The following is a 12,631-nucleotide window of genomic DNA, read 5'->3' on the forward strand; positions in this document are numbered from 1 at the left end:
GAACACTGTAGACCTGAACACTGTAGACCTGAACACTGTAGACCTGAACACTGTAGACCTGAACACTGTAGACCTGAACACTGTTTTCACTGACACTTTTCCTTTTCCTCTATCTCTCCAAAAATAGATAGAGAGATAGATAGACTGACCCAAACTTAAGGAAAGCTTTGACTATGTACAGACTCAGTGAGCATAGCCTTGCTATTGAGAAAGGCCGCCATAGGCAGACATGGCTCTCAAGAGAATACAGGCTATGTGCACACTGCCCACAAAATGAGGTGGAAACTGAGCTGCACTTCCTAACCTCCTGTCCAATGTATGACCATATTAGAGACACATATTTCCCTCAGATTACACAGATCCACAAAGAATTTGAAAACAAACCCAATTTTGATAAACTCCCATATCTACTGGGTGAAATACCACAGTGTGCCATCACAACAGCAAGATTTGTGACCTGTTGCCACAAGAAAAGGGCAACCAGTGAAGAACAAACACCATTGTAAATACAACCCATATTTATGCTTATTTATTTTCCCTTGTGTACCCTTAACCATTTGTACATCGTTGCAACACTGTGTATATACATAATATGACATTTGTAATGTCTTTATTCTTTTGGAACTTCTGTAAGTGTAATGTTTTCTGTTCATTTTTATTGTTTATTTCACTTTTGTATATTATCTACCTCACTTGCCGTGGCAATGTTAACATATGTTTCCCATGCCAATAAAGCCCCTTGAATTGAATTGAATGGACATTGAGAAAGCGTGCGATAGATAGATAGATAGATAGATAGATAGATAGATAGATAGATAGATAGATAGATAGATAGATAGATAGATAGATAGATAGATAGATAGATAGATAGATAGATAGATAGATAGATAGATAGATAGATAGATAGATAGATAGATAGATAGATAGATAGATAGATAGATAGATAGACAGACAGACAGACAGACAGACAGACAGACAGACAGACAGACAGACAGACAGACAGACAGACAGACAGACAGACAGACAGACAGACAGACAGACAGACAGACAGACAGACAGACAGACAGACAGACAGACAGACAGACAGACAGACAGACAGACAGACAGACAGACAGACAGACAGACAGACAGACAGACAGACAGACAGACAGACAGACAGACAGACAGACAGACAGACAGACAGACAGACAGACAGACAGACAGACAGTCAGACAGACAGACAGACAGACAGACAGACAGACAGACAGACAGACAGAAGCAGAGCAGGTCTGAAGCAGAGCAGGTCTGAAGCAGAGCAGAACAGACCCATGGCTGGGAAACATTAGGGTGAATCAATTAGCCTGCCATTAGCCAATAAAGTGGCTCTCATTGACTTGTGTAATTATAACCCACAGCAAAGACGGTTTTACAGAAGCATGTTGTTCCCCCTCCTTTCTTTTCTTTATTAATTTTATTTGTTTAAGAGAATCCATTCCCTGGTTTTAATTATGTGCTTTAGGTTCAGGGCGGAATAAATAAATCACAATTTGCCTCCATCAGGGCAGCATCCTCTTCAGACCAGACAGATGCAGCCAGACACAACAAGGCAGGTCCCAGTTCCCTGGTTCTGCCTGCTGCTCCTATGGGCTTCCTGTCTATGGAAACCAAATACCCAAATAACTCCAATATTGTAAATTATATTACACATACCTAAATATATTCCAATATCCTTTGAGGCAGACACACACTGCAGCAGGTCCTTTGGTTCTGTCTATCATACTGCCTGATAATGCTCCTCTGGGGATCCTGGCTGTGTTAACCAAATGGCAAAATAACTCCAAGGTGAAACCAGGAGACAGATATTAAGGGGGAATTAAGGGGTGGAACAGTGACAGTTTCTTGTAGCTATTGTATCGCTCAAAAAACAATTATGTCTCTGTAGCTAAAGGAATGTTCAGATTATGCTAACTAAATTTCACATTTTGTATTTATTCATACAAAAATATTATTATTCATGTCTCCCTAGCTTATAACTTTCCACAAATAAATACTTTCTACTACAGTATCAACTGCATCTTACATTTTTCTGGTGCGTTTTGTTGCTGGCCGTTTTTCTTAGTTCACTCTATAAATGTGAATGTGAAAGTATTTCCCTCTCTTTTTTTCTACAAGCAAGATCTTAGAAGCTCTGACCTGCAGTGAAACGGTTGCTATCTTACAAGACTGATGGGGGAGGTACTTCAGGCCAAGTAAAATAAACACGGTGAATGTTAAGCTCGAGACTTGGCAGATGAGAATCGAAACATTGCATGAACGTAGGAGGGAATTCTTTGTGTATGTCCCAAATAGCCCCCTATTCCCTATATAGTACACTACATGTTCTGGTCAAAAGTAGTGCAGTATAAAGTGAATAGGGTTCCATTTGGGACACACTCTTTATGTTCCATTTTCAGTTGACAGTCTAGACATTTTATGACTTTGGGAAGAAATCCGTGAGCCTTAGTTTTCAGCTGCAAACATCTGAGAAGTGGCAAGGAAAAGAGGATCCTCCCTAGATTTTGTGTGCTCTTTGAGTCCCAAAATGCTGTTAAATGTGTGATTTAGTGTGAACTCTTTATCCCTGTCCTTTAACCAAGGGACAGGAAAGATCATGTGAACTTGCAGTAAACAAAATACTTGGTTTAGTCATCCGGGTTTACTCATATTCCAAAATGTACTTTACCTTGCACATAGTAAGTAGTAACGTATCTATCTGTTCTCTAAATCCTTCCCACTATTCCACAAATGTATTCCTGTGCTATGATCCTATGAACAGTATGTACATGTACCTATGTACAGTATAGGTGACGATATGGTACTACACATTTTTAGACCGGGTGGTAGGGGAGCATGTCTTGTGGTAGGGGAGCATGTCTTGTGGTAGGGGAGCAGGTACTGTGGTAGGGGAGCACGTACTGTGGTAGGGGAGCATGTCTTGTGGTAGGGGAGCAGGTACTGTGGTAGGGGAGCAGGTACTGTGGTAGGGGAGCATGTCTTGTGGTAGGGGAGCAGGTCTTGTTGTAGGGGAGTAGGACCTGTGGTAGGGGAGCATGTCTTGTGGTAGGGGAGCAGGTACTGTGGTAGGGGAGCAGGTACTGTGGTAGGGGAGCATGTCTTGTGGTAGGGGAGCAGGTACTGTGGTAGGGGAGCAGGTACTGTGGTAGGGGAGTATGTCTTGTGGTAGGGGAGCAGGTACTGTGGTAGGGGAGCAGGTACTGTGGTAGGGGAGCAGGTGTTGTGGTAGGGGAGCAGGTACTGTGGTAGGGGAGCAGGTACTGTGGTAGGGGAGCATGTATTGTGGTAGGGGAGCAGGTCTTGTGGTAGGGGAGCAGGTACTGTGGTAGGGGAGCATGTATTGTGGTAGGGGAGCAGGTATTGTGGTAGGGGAGCAGGTGCTGTGGTAGGGGAGCATGTATTGTGGTAGGGGAGCAGGTCTTGTGGTAGGGGAGCAGGTACTGTGGTAGGGGAGCATGTATTGTGGTAGGGGAGCAGGTATTGTGGTAGGGGAGCAGGTCTTGTGGTAGGGGAGCAGGTACTGTGGTAGGGGAGCATGTATTGTGGTAGGGGAGCATGTCTTGTGGTAGGGGAGCAGGTCTTGTGGTAGGGGAGCAGGTACTGTGGTAGGGGAGCAGGTGTTGTGGTAGGGGAGCAGGTACTGTGGTAGGGGAGCAGGTACTGTGGTAGGGGAGCATGTATTGTGGTAGGGGAGAAGGTACTGTGGTAGGGGAGCAGGTACTGTGGTAGGGGAGCAGGTCTTGTGGTAGGGGAGCAGGTACTGTGGTAGGGGAGCAGGTCTTGTGGTAGGGGAGCAGGTCTTGTGGTAGGGGAGCAGGTACTGTGGTAGGGGAGCAGGTCTTGTGGTAGGGGAACAGGGCTTCTACATACAGTGAGGGCAAAAAGTATCTGATCCCCTGTACGTTTGCACAATGACAAAGAAATGATCCGTTTATAATTTTAACGGAAGGTTTATTTGAACAGTGAGAGACAGAATAACAACAACAAAATCCAGAAAAACTCATGTCAAAAATGTTATAAATTGATTTGCATTTTAATGAGGGAAATAATTATTTGACCCCTTCTCAATCAGAAAGATTTCTGGCTCCCATGTGTCTTTTATACAGGTAACGAGCTGAGATTAGGAGCACACTCTTAAAGGGGGTGCTCCTAATCTCAGTTTGTTACCTGTATTAAAGACACTTGTCCACAGAAGCAATCAATCAATCAGATTCCAAACTCTCCACCATGGCCAAGACCAAAGAGCTCTCCAAGGATGTCAGGGACAATATTGTACTGCACAAGGCTGGAATGGGCTACAAGACCATCGCCAAGCAGCTTGTTGAGAAGGTGACAACAGTTGGTGCGATCATTCGCAAATGGAAGAAACACATAAGAACTGTCAATCTCCCTCGGCCTGGGGCTCCATGCAAGATTTCACCTCGTGAAGTTATCTTGATAACGGTGAGGAATTAGCCCAGAACTACACGGGAGGATCTTGTCAATGATCTCAAGGCAGCTGGGACCATAGTCACCAAGAAAATAATTGGTAACACACTACACCGTGAAGGACTGAAATCCTGCAGCGCCCGCAAGGTCCCCCTGCTCAAGAAAGCACATATACATGCCCGTCTGAAGTTTGCCAATGAACATCTGAATGATTCAGAGCACAACTGGGTGAATGTGTTGTGGTCAGATGAGACCAAAATGGAGCTCTTTGGCATCAACTCAACTCACTGTGTTTGGAGGAGGAGGAATGCTGCCTATGACCCCAAGAACACCATCCCCACCGTCAAACATGGAGGTGGAAACATTATGCTTTGGCGGTGTTTTTCTGCTAAGGGGACAGGACAACTTCGCCACATCAAAGGAACGATGGACGGGGCCATGTACCGTCAAATCTTGGGTGAGAACCTCTTTCCCTCAGCCAGGGAATTGAAAATGGGTCGTGGATGGGTATTGCAGCATGACAATGACCCAAAACACACGGCCAAGGCAACAAAGGAGTGGCTCAAGAAGAAACACATTTAGGTCCTGGAGTGGCCTAGCCAGTCTCCAGACCTTAAACCCATAGAAAATCTGTGGAGGGAGCTGAAGGTTCGAGTTGCCAAACGTCAGCCTCGAAACCTTAATGACTTGGAGAAGATCTGCAAAGAGCAGTGGGACAAAATCCCTCCTGAGAGGTGTGCAAACCTGGTAGCCAACTACAAGAAACATCTGACCTCTGTGATTGCCAATAAGGGTTTTTCCACCAAGTACTAAGTCATGTTTTGCAGAGGGGTCAAATACTTATTTCCCTCATTAAAATGCAAATCAATTTCTAACATTTTGGACATGCATTTTTCTGGATTTTTGTTTTGTTTTTCTGTCTCTCACTGTTCAAATAAACCTACCATTACAATTATAGACTGATCATTTCTTTGTCAGTGGGCAAACGTACAAAATCAGCAGTTGATTCAATACTTTTTTCCCTCACTGTATATATGAACTAGTATGGACATGCCTACTAAAGTTCTGGATCACATCATTTGGGTTTAGAAATGCACCAGACAGGGTCTGAAATGGTACGCTATTCCCTGTATAGTGCACTCCGTTTGACCAGGGCAATATGGTGCCATTCCAGATGCACACAACCAGAGGTTTCCCATTCCAGATGCACACAACCAGGGGTTTCCCATTCCAGATGCACACAACCAGGGGTTTCCCATTCCAGATGCACACAACCAGGGGTTTCCCATTCCAGATTCACACAACCAGGGGTTTCCCATTCCAGATGCACACAACCAGGGGTTTCCCATTCCAGATGCACACAACTAGGGGTTTCCCATTCCAGATGCACACAACCAGGGGTTTCCCATTCCAGATGCACACAACCAGGGGTTTCCCATTCCAGATTCACACAACCAGGGGTTTCCCATTCCAGATGCACACAACCAGGGGTTTCCCATTCCAGATGCACACAACCAGGGGTTTCCCATTCCAGATTCACACAACCAGGGGTTTCCCATTCCAGATTCACACAACCAGGGTTTCCCATTCCACACAACCAGGGTTTCCCATTCCAGATTCACACAACCAGGGGTTTCCCATTCCAGATTCACACAACCAGGGGTTTCCCATTCCAGATTCACACAACCAGGGGTTTCCAATTCCAGATGCACACAACTAGGGGTTTCCCATTCCAGATGCACACAACCAGGGGTTTCCCATTCCAGATTCACACAACCAGGGGTTTCCCATTCCAGATTCCCCTCCCCCAGTCCCTAGACCAACGCTTCCCAATGCTCCCCCCATATACTTAATCTACTAGGCAACGCGACTCAATCTACCTCCCGCTGGGCCCACGGCCTGAACCCATGACCTCTTCTTCTCTCTCCCACTCATCAACTATCACAGCATTTGCATTTCCAGTCTAGTGGGTGGAGGGTGGGGGGGGGTGTATGGGACAGCGGTGGGGGTACCCTCCCTCTGGCTGTACAGCCGGCCTCTTTCTCATCCCGCTGACACCCCACACAGCCCAGCCAGCCAGTCAGCTAGCCAGCCCATCCCAGGGCTGGGCAGCGGTCTAGTCTGGAGTTAATGCACCAGGCTACTCCCATTGTCTCTGGATTAATGAAGTGTTCCCTGCCTGTCCCCTTTCATTCAGAGACAATGAGACATGTAAGGAGTGTTACATTTTAAAGGGCAATCGACACACATTGGCCTTAAAGTCAGTAAGTCATATACACACACTGCATAAGTGGCTGTAGCCTTGGAAGTAATGACATTGTGTTTGCTGCTTTTAATGCACTTGTCTTCCCTGTTAACCATTTGAATTAATGGACAGTGAGAGTAGGTGTTTGTAATTGGAATGGATAGACTCATGGCTCTTGAATAGTAGGAGGACGTAGCATCTGTGTCATTTGTGAACATGGAAGGTTGGTCATGAATAACCTAAAGAACAGCAAGGGAGACCTCTAGAGGAAGGAAAGGGAACAGCATGAATATACCTTGGCTCTGCTACTTCACACACACTGCCAAGTCCAGCGCTCTGTTTCTGACCTCACACTGTCCACTACCCCTCAATGACAGGCTTCAGCTGTTGCCCAGATCCTTACACAACATCACTGTTACGGTATTGTAAGCATAGTAACCTACCACCACTGTAAGATCATCAATTAGTGTGTGTTTGCAACGTTAAATTTACAGACTGAACTTGAAATCAAGTACAAAACCACCATTACCCACAGTTCATTGTGTCCCAATACTGACACATGGTGTCTACGATACCAATGATGTCACCGACACAGAGTGTGTGTCCCACATGGCACCCTATTCCACAGGCGGCTGGTGGTACCTTAATTGGAGGGACGGTCTCGTAGTGATGGGTGGAACAGAATACATTAAATGTTATCAAACACATCAATCATGTGGTTTCCATTTGTTTAATACCATTCCATTCACCATTAGTATGAGCTGTCTTCCCCTCAGCAGCCATCGGTGCCCTAGAACCTTATGGGTCCTAACCAAAAGTAGTGCACTATAAAATGAATGGGGTGCCATTTGGGATGCTATCTGAGTCCTCAGAGAAGATGCCTCATTCATTCTCAGAGGATAACCCCCAATTATAGTATTGGTTTATTTATTCCTCCAATTTCACAAATAGTTTTATTACATACTTTATTGAATATCAAACAGTGTTGGCCTCTGCTCTTGTATTTATTATTGAAGTTGCATTTTAAGTTAATGAAATGATATAAATTGAGTTTTATTATTTGCAGTCTTGCCAGAGTCTTTAGCTATGTAGCCTTTGTTCTGGCAGAGAGATGAGCCATAAAGAGGCAGGTGATTTATCAACTGGATGAACAGCGTCCAGACAGCGAAGTCCTTCTGCCAGCTACACTTCAGCTACACTACGTACCTCTACTGCAAGCTACACTACACACTGTACTTCAGTAGTCTCAGTCTGAGCCTGCTCTTTACTCGTTGCCACACATTACTGCTGGCTTTTACAGTCCACATGGATGCACCACCAGGTGTTACTGTGGTGAAAAGAAAACAATTCTGCTGCACCATTGCTCTTCAGGCCAGAGGAGGAGGATGTGTTAGGCGTGGTGTGTGTTAGGCGTGTTAGGCATGGTATGTGTGTGTGACAGGTGTGGAATCAGGCAGGGCATGGAGCGCTACAGCCGACAGCTTGTTACGGTGTTACGCTGCTGTGATTGGTGACCTGCATGACTGACCTCTAACCTCTGACCCCTTCCTGTCGTTCGTAGTGCTGAGTATCCGTGGCGCCCAGGAGGAGGAGCCTCCAGATGCCCAGCTCATGCGATTGGACAACATGTTGCTGGCGGAGGGCGTGTCTGGACCGGAGAAGGGGGGTGGTTCTGCAGCGGCTGCGGCTGCAGCTGCAGCCTCAGGAGGCGGGGCAGGAGCGGATAACTCAGCGGAACACTCAGACTACAGAGCCAAGCTCTCTCAGATCAGACAGATCTACCACACAGAACTGGAGAAATACGAGCAGGTGAGAGTGGACAGGATACACTCACCCATCAGAGAACTACTTCTTTGGTTCCTTTTACCATAATCACATACTCTAACCCTGTAACCCGAACACACCAGCTCCTCCATCATCATTCCCATCACAGTGATTATTTATTAACCTATGACTACCTACCATCCACATTACTACTTCAGGCTAATGATCCATTTAAACCCATCCAAGCCCTGCTAACCCCACTGTAACAGGGTTGTAAACCCACTGACTCGTGTCCATTCATGTTGATGACACCTCACCAGTCAGAAACAATAGAAAAGCAACTTCATTTCTGATATTTACATAACAAATTAGGAGACTTTCTACATTTATGGCATCCATCTAAAGATATATTTGACAGATTTTCTCTCATCCCCATTGAATCCCCATGTGATGTGCAGTTTCCTTCTCTTCTCCTCCATGTCATTATGTACCATGCCAATAAATCAGAGTGGATTTTACTGCATAGTGTTATTTCTACTTTCCAAACCAACATGCACACAGTCAAACATGAAGGCTGGCTGGAATGAATGCATGCCCTGTTAGATGAAATGCAGATGTATTTTCCATATAGCCCTAGACACTGCTTACATTTTCATTCATATTAAAAAGCAAGGCCAGAGTGTTGTGATGTTAGTCTAGTCTATAGACAGGGTTGCCATCCTGAAGCATACATACAGTGGAGTAGGGTGAAGTTCCCTCTAGATGCTGATCTTGGGTCAATTTGAAATTTTCCCCACTATTCGTTAAGGTTAGAATTGGGGAAAGGGAAGCGGATCCTAGATCTGTACCTAGGGGAAACTTCACCCTGGAGCCACATACAATAGGCAGGGCTGTAGCAGTCGGGAGTAGTGTGGGAAACAGTCCTGTGACTATGCCACCATCACATGCTGACAATGTACTATATAATAATATACCATATGTAATATATATGTAATATACTGTATTTAAGATGGTATCCCATGGCGGATGGAGGGGGGAGAGTTACACAGGGAGTCATGGCAACGGAAACAAGGTACTCCTCCACTGCAGACCACTGCCCTCCCATACACGAAAGAGATATACTATATTTTATAGTCATAATATCATTAATTTAACATTATTATTCTTTACTTTGGTTAGGTTGCTTACCAAATAGACTAATTTTATTCAGGATGTCTTGAGTCAAGTACATTTTTTTCACATCTGGCTAGTTTTAATAAAGCTGGATTAGTAGTAACTGAATCTATTCAGAATCCAATGTGAACTTGGCTCCTGTGATTTTATTTACAACCCAGAGCTTTCAAAACCAGCACTTTATACCACACTTCCCTCCCCTTGCAATCTCAGCGATAGCGAACAGACTCCCACTGTCAGGGTCAGGATTAGAACTGGATGGCAACCCAGTCTTGTAAAGTAGTAGTGTTGCTTAGGGAGAAAAAAATACTATAACTCACTCATGATTTATTACCACAATTTATTAGTAGCTTTGCTAACAGCTTTACCAGGGTTTTATTTATTGATTTATTTTCCATTTTTCCCCCCAATAAGTTTATTTGTAATTTATGTAATACGACAGGCCGTTAGGGGACAGAAAATGTCTGCAAGCTTTTAATACTTCCAGTAGAAGCCCAAGCAGAACATTGTACTACCTCAACCATGATTGCATGCGTTTTGTTTCAGATAAGGCCCACATACTGTACAGATGAACCATATACGTTTCTGTGCTAGGTCTGCGTGTGTGTTAACCAATGTTGTTATCGTGAAAGTATTCACACCACTTGACTTTTTCCACATTTTGTTGTGTTACAGCCTGGCCTACAGCCTGGCCTACAGCCTGTTCTACAGCCTGGCCTACAGCCTGGCCTACAGCCTGGCCTACACACAATACCCCATAATGTCAAAGTGGATTTATGTTTTTTTACATTTTTACAAAAAAATGAAAAAAGCTGAAATGTCTTGAGTCAATAAGTATTCAACCCCTTTATTGTGGCAAGCCTAAATAAGTTAAGGAGTACAATTTCACATAATAAGTTGCATAGACTCATGTGTGCAGTAATAGTGTTTAACGTGATTTTTGAATGACTACCTCATCTCTCTACTCCACACATACAATTATCTGTACAGTCCTTCAATCGAGCAGTGAATTTCAAACACAGACTCAACTACAAATACCAGGGAGATTTTCCATTGCTTCTCAAAGAAGGGCACCTATTGGTAGATGGGTAAAAAAAAGCAGACATTGAATATCCCTTTGAGCATGGTGAAGTTATTAATTACACTGGATGGTGTATCAATACAACCAGTCACTACAAGGATACAGGCATCCTTCCTAACTCAGTTGCCGGAGAGGAAGGAAACTGCTCAGGGATTTCACCATGAGGCCAATGGTGACTTTAAAACAGTTACAGAGTTTAATGGTGTGATAGGAGAAAACTGAGGATGGATCAACAAAATTGTAGTTACTCCACAATACTAACCCAATTGAAAGAGTGAAAATAAGGAAGCCTGTACAGAATACAAATATTCCAAAACATGCATCCTGTTTGCAACAAGGCAATAAAGTAATACTGCAAAAAAATGTCTCAAAGAAATTTACTTTTTGTCCAGAATACATGTTATGTTTGGGGCAAATCTAATACAACACATTACTGAGTACCAGCATACAGTAGTGGTGGCTGCATCATGTTATGGGTATGTTTGTAATAGTTGAGGACTGGGGAGTTTTCAGGATAAAAAAGAAACAGAATGGTGCTAAGCACAGGGAAAATCCTAGAGAAAATGTGGTTCAGTCTGCTCTTAGAGACTTACCCCCAAAAACTCACAGCTGTCATCACTGCCAAGGGTGATTCTAACATGTATTGACTCGGGGGTTGAATACTTATCTAATCAACATATATTATTGTTTTATTTGACAAATGTTATAATTTTTCTTCCACAGTATTATGTGTCGATCATTGACAAAAAAAATGACAATTGATTTAATTGAATCCCACTTTGTAACACAACAAAGTGTGGAGAAAAAGGGGTGTGGATACTTTCTGAAGGCACTGTATGTCTCTAATTACATTTACATTTAAGTCATTTAGCAGACGCTCTTATCCAGAGCGACTTACAAATTGGTGCATTCACCTTATGACATCCAGTGGAACAGCCACTTTACAATAGTGCATCTAAATCTTTTAAGGGGGGTGAGAAGGATTACTTTATCCTATCCTAGGTATTCCTTAAAGAATACCTAGTTATAATACCTTAAATCTATCTGGGGCTGTGCCAGATGGCTTCACTGTCATCCCCATACATCACTTTATGACACCATGACCACTCTGCACCTTACCTCTCAAATCATAACCACCTATTCACTGTCATTTACATTCATTGTACAGTCATTTTTGTGTTTATTGCCTCTCTTCATTCACATCCCTGCTGTGTTTATAACTATTGCTTTCTTGTCAATAAAGACCGTTGAGATGTGTAAAATGACAGACATATTGCACAGTGACGGGGACAGAGAGAAAGGAGAGAGCGATTAAAAGAGAGCGATTAAAAGCAGGAGAATGAGAGAGACAAGGAGAGAGAGTTAGAGAGAAAGAGAAAAATACAGGGACCGAAAGAGGGAGAGAGACAGAGGTATACTGTAGTATCATGTCAGGTTCACGCCTGGTGCCACACAGGAGGATGAGTATAACATCATGGCCTGTTCATCTCTCAAGCCTCTCGGCTGCGACTCGGCTGCGATGAGAAGAGAAGGTGTGCTGCTCGTCAGCGGGGACTAGCAGCTGTCAGTTCCCAACGCCTCCTTTTTTAAAAAGACTACACTTACAGTTGCCATCGCCACTTCTGTTTAATATGAAAAATGTCACCACTTATATTCCCAACGTGGAAGCCTTCCTCAGAACAGCATGCATTAAACACTGCTTGATTTCCATCTCATTTTTATTTTCTGTCTATGTGCAAGACATTGATTAATTTAGAATTTCATTTCATTCTGCATGCAGACACTGGCTTTAGTATAACAGTAAAATATATGGCAAGGTCTTACAACAGCCATGCAGTATTTCTCCACCATGGTGAGGCTGCTATGGGCACTCTCACCAACAACATTCATTTTGACTGTCTCGATAG

At 43.8% G+C, this 12,631-nt stretch overlaps 1 protein-coding gene across 4 annotated transcripts in view; it reads left to right on the top strand.

Moving 5' to 3' along the window:
* LOC118372991 (pre-B-cell leukemia transcription factor 1) overlaps positions 1 to 12,631 on the top strand; it is a 111,519-nt gene that overhangs the window by 75,074 nt on the left and 23,814 nt on the right. For 2 of the 4 annotated variants that reach the window (XM_052460877.1, XM_052460899.1), the window contains exons 3-4: positions 8,268 to 8,515; positions 9,480 to 9,542. In XM_052460877.1, the coding sequence (XP_052316837.1) occupies positions 8,268 to 8,515; positions 9,480 to 9,542 (311 nt within the window). The remainder of the gene's footprint in view (positions 1 to 8,267; positions 8,516 to 9,479; positions 9,543 to 12,631) is intronic. The other 2 variants (XM_052460888.1, XM_052460910.1) reach the window with 1 other exon arrangement.

The sequence above is a fragment of the Oncorhynchus keta genome, chromosome 1 (assembly GCF_023373465.1).
Source record: "Oncorhynchus keta strain PuntledgeMale-10-30-2019 chromosome 1, Oket_V2, whole genome shotgun sequence".
Lineage (NCBI taxonomy): Eukaryota > Metazoa > Chordata > Actinopteri > Salmoniformes > Salmonidae > Oncorhynchus > Oncorhynchus keta.